This window comes from Meleagris gallopavo, unplaced genomic scaffold (assembly GCF_905368555.1).
Source record: "Meleagris gallopavo unplaced genomic scaffold, MGAL_WU_HG_1.1 scaffold_80, whole genome shotgun sequence".
NCBI lineage: Eukaryota > Metazoa > Chordata > Aves > Galliformes > Phasianidae > Meleagris > Meleagris gallopavo.
Genome location: NW_028147088.1, coordinates 2,964 through 5,940, shown reverse-complemented (window position 1 = coordinate 5,940; position 2,977 = coordinate 2,964). Strand labels below are relative to the sequence as shown.

Sequence of the window (2,977 nt, the reverse complement as noted above, 5' to 3'; positions counted from 1 at the left end):
GGACCCATAGGGACCCACAGGGACCTGCAGAGACCCACTGAGACCCATAGAGACCCACATGGACCCATAGAGACCCACGGGGACCCATAGCGACCCATAGAGACCCACGGGACCCATAGAGACCCACAGAGGCCGACGGTGACCCATAGAGACCCATAGAGACCCACAGGGACCCATAGAGACCCACAGGGACCCACAGAGACCCATAGAGACCCACAGGGACCCATAGGGACCCATAGGGACCCACAGGGACCCACAGGGACCCATAGCGACCCATAGGGACCCATAGAGACCCAGAGGGACCCACAGAGACCTACAGGGACCCATAGGGACCCATAGCGACCCACAGAGACCCATAGGGAGCCATAGTGACCCACAGGGACCCACAGGGACCCATAGAGACCCATAGAGACCCATCAGGACCCATAGGGACCCACAGAGACCCATAGCGACCCACAGGGACCCACAGAGACCCACAGAGACCCATAGGGACCCACAGAGATCCATAGCGACCCATAGAGACGCACAGAGACCCACAGGGACCCATAGAGACCCACAGGGACCCACAGGGACTCACAGAGACCCATAAGGACCCACAGAGACCCATAGGGACCCATAGAGACCCATAGAGACCCACGGTGACCCATAGCGACCCACAGGGACCCATAGAGACCCATAGCGACCCATAGGGACCCATAGGGACCCATAGGGACCCACAGGGACCCATAGCGACCCACAGGGACCCACAGGGACCCACGGAGACTCATAGGGACACACAGGGACCCATAGAGACCCACAGAGGCCGACGGTGACCCATAGAGACCCATAGAGACCCACATGGACCCATAGAGACCCACAGGGACCCACAGGGACCCATAGGGACCCACAGGGACCCATAGCGACCCACAGGGACCCATAGGGACCCACAGGGACCCATAGCGACCCACAGGGACCCATAGAGACCCACAGGGACCCACAGGGACCCATAGCGACCCACAGGGACCCACAGGGACCCATAGGGACCCATAGAGACCCATAGCGACCCACAGGGACCCATAGGGACCCATAGGGACCCATAGAGACCCATAGGGACCCACAGGGACCCACGGAGACTCATAGGGACACACAGGGACCCATAGAGACCCACAGGGACACACAGAGACCCATAGGGACCCATAGCGACCCAGAGGGACCCACAGAGACCCACAGGGACCCATAGAGACCCACAGGGACCCATAGAGATCCACAGGGACCCATGAAGACCCATAGGGACCCATGAAGACCCATAGAGACCCACAGGGACCCATAGAGACCAACAGAGACCCACAGAGACCCACAGAGACCCATAGAGACCCATAGAGACCCACAGAGGCCGACGGTGACCCATAGGGACCCACAGGGATCCACAGGGACCCATGAAGACCCATAGGGACCCATAGCGACCCACGGGGACCCATAGAGACCCATAGAGACCCACAGGGACCCATAGAGACCCACAGAGGCCAACGGTGAGCCATAGGGACCCATAGAGACCCACAGGGACCCACAGAGACCCATAGAGACCCACAGAGACCCATAGGGACCCATAGGGACCCACAGAGACCCATAGGGACCCATAGAGACCCATAGGGACCCATAGGGACCCATAGAGTCCCACAGAGGCCGACGGTGACCCATAGGGACCCACACAGACCCACAGAGACCCATAGGGACCCATAGAGACCAACAGTGGCCGACGGGGGCCCACAGAGACCAACAGAGACCCACAGAGACCCATAGAGGCCGACGGTGACCCATAGGGACCCATAGAGACCCACAGGGACCCATAGCGACCCACAGGGACCCATAGAGACCCACAGAGACCCACATGGACCCATAGAGACCCACAGGGACCCATAGAGACCCACAGAGGCCGACAGTGACCCATAGAGACCCATAGAGACCCACAGGGACCCATAGAGACCCATAGAGACCCACAGGGACCCATAGAGACCCACAGAGGCCGACGGTGACCCATAGAGACCCACAGGGACCAATGAAGACCCATAGGGACCCATAGGAACCCATCGAGACCCACAGGGATCCCACGAGGATCCATAGGAACCCAGGGACCCCCAGAGACCCCCTATCGCCGCCACCTATCGCGACCCCCTATCGCGTCCCCGTATCGCCCCCCCGTATCGCGCCCCTGTATCGCGACCCCCTATCGCGCCCCCGTATCGCGCCCCCGTATCGCGGCCCCGTATCGCGACCCCGTATCGCGTCCCCGTATCGCCCCCCCGTATCGCGCCCCTGTATCGCGACCCCCTATCGCGACCCCGTATCGCGCCCCCGTATCGCGGCCCCGTATCGCGCCCCCGTATCGCGGCCCCGTATCGCGGCCCCGTATGGCGCCCCCGTATCGCGGCCCCGTATCGCGCCCCCGTATCGCGCCCCAGTATCGCGCCCCCGTATCGCGACCCCCGTATCGCGCCCCCGTATGGCGCCCCCGTATCGCGCCCCCCGTATCGCGCCGCCGTATCGCGCCCCCGTATCGCGCCCCCGTATCGCCCCCCGTATCGCCCCCCCGTATCGCGCCCCCGTATCGCGACCCCCGTATCGCGACCCCGTATCGCGCCCCCGTATCGCGCCCCCGTATCGCCCCCCGTATCGCCCCCCCGTATCGCGCCCCCGTATCGCGCCCCCGTATCGCGGCCCCGTATCGCGCCCCCGTATGGCGCCCCCGTATCGCGCCCCGTTCCCCCGGCGCAGCCCCAGAGGCAGCGTAGCGGCGCGGCGTTTATTGCGCTCCTGGCAGCTCGGTGTCGAACAGCGCCGCGATGTCCAGCAGCGCCGCCCGGATGTTCCGCCCGAAGCGCTTCGAGTCCTGCCGGAAACCGGAAGCGCCGCTGAGCGCGCGGCAGCGGGACCCCGAGCCGGGACCCCCAACGTGGGACCCCCAACCTGCGACCCCCAACCTGCGACCCCCAACCTGCGA

The 2,977-nt window shown here is 64.3% G+C and overlaps 1 protein-coding gene across 1 annotated transcript; it reads right to left on the bottom strand.

The window, feature by feature from the left end:
• Positions 1-274: 274 nt before the first annotated feature.
• Positions 275-2,512, bottom strand: LOC146541844 (uncharacterized). Its single transcript, XM_085215505.1, has one exon. It carries the CDS (start codon positions 2,096-2,098, stop codon positions 764-766), a length of 1,335 nt encoding a protein of 444 aa, XP_085071631.1. The 5' UTR covers positions 2,099-2,512; the 3' UTR covers positions 275-763.
• Between the last annotated feature and the right edge of the window lie 465 nt (positions 2,513-2,977).

Bases quoted from the DNA above. Each gene is read 5' to 3' on its own strand.
- LOC146541844 (XM_085215505.1), bottom strand. From the start codon at position 2,098: ATGGATCCTCGTGGGATCCCTGTGGGTCTCGATGGGTTCCTATGGGTC.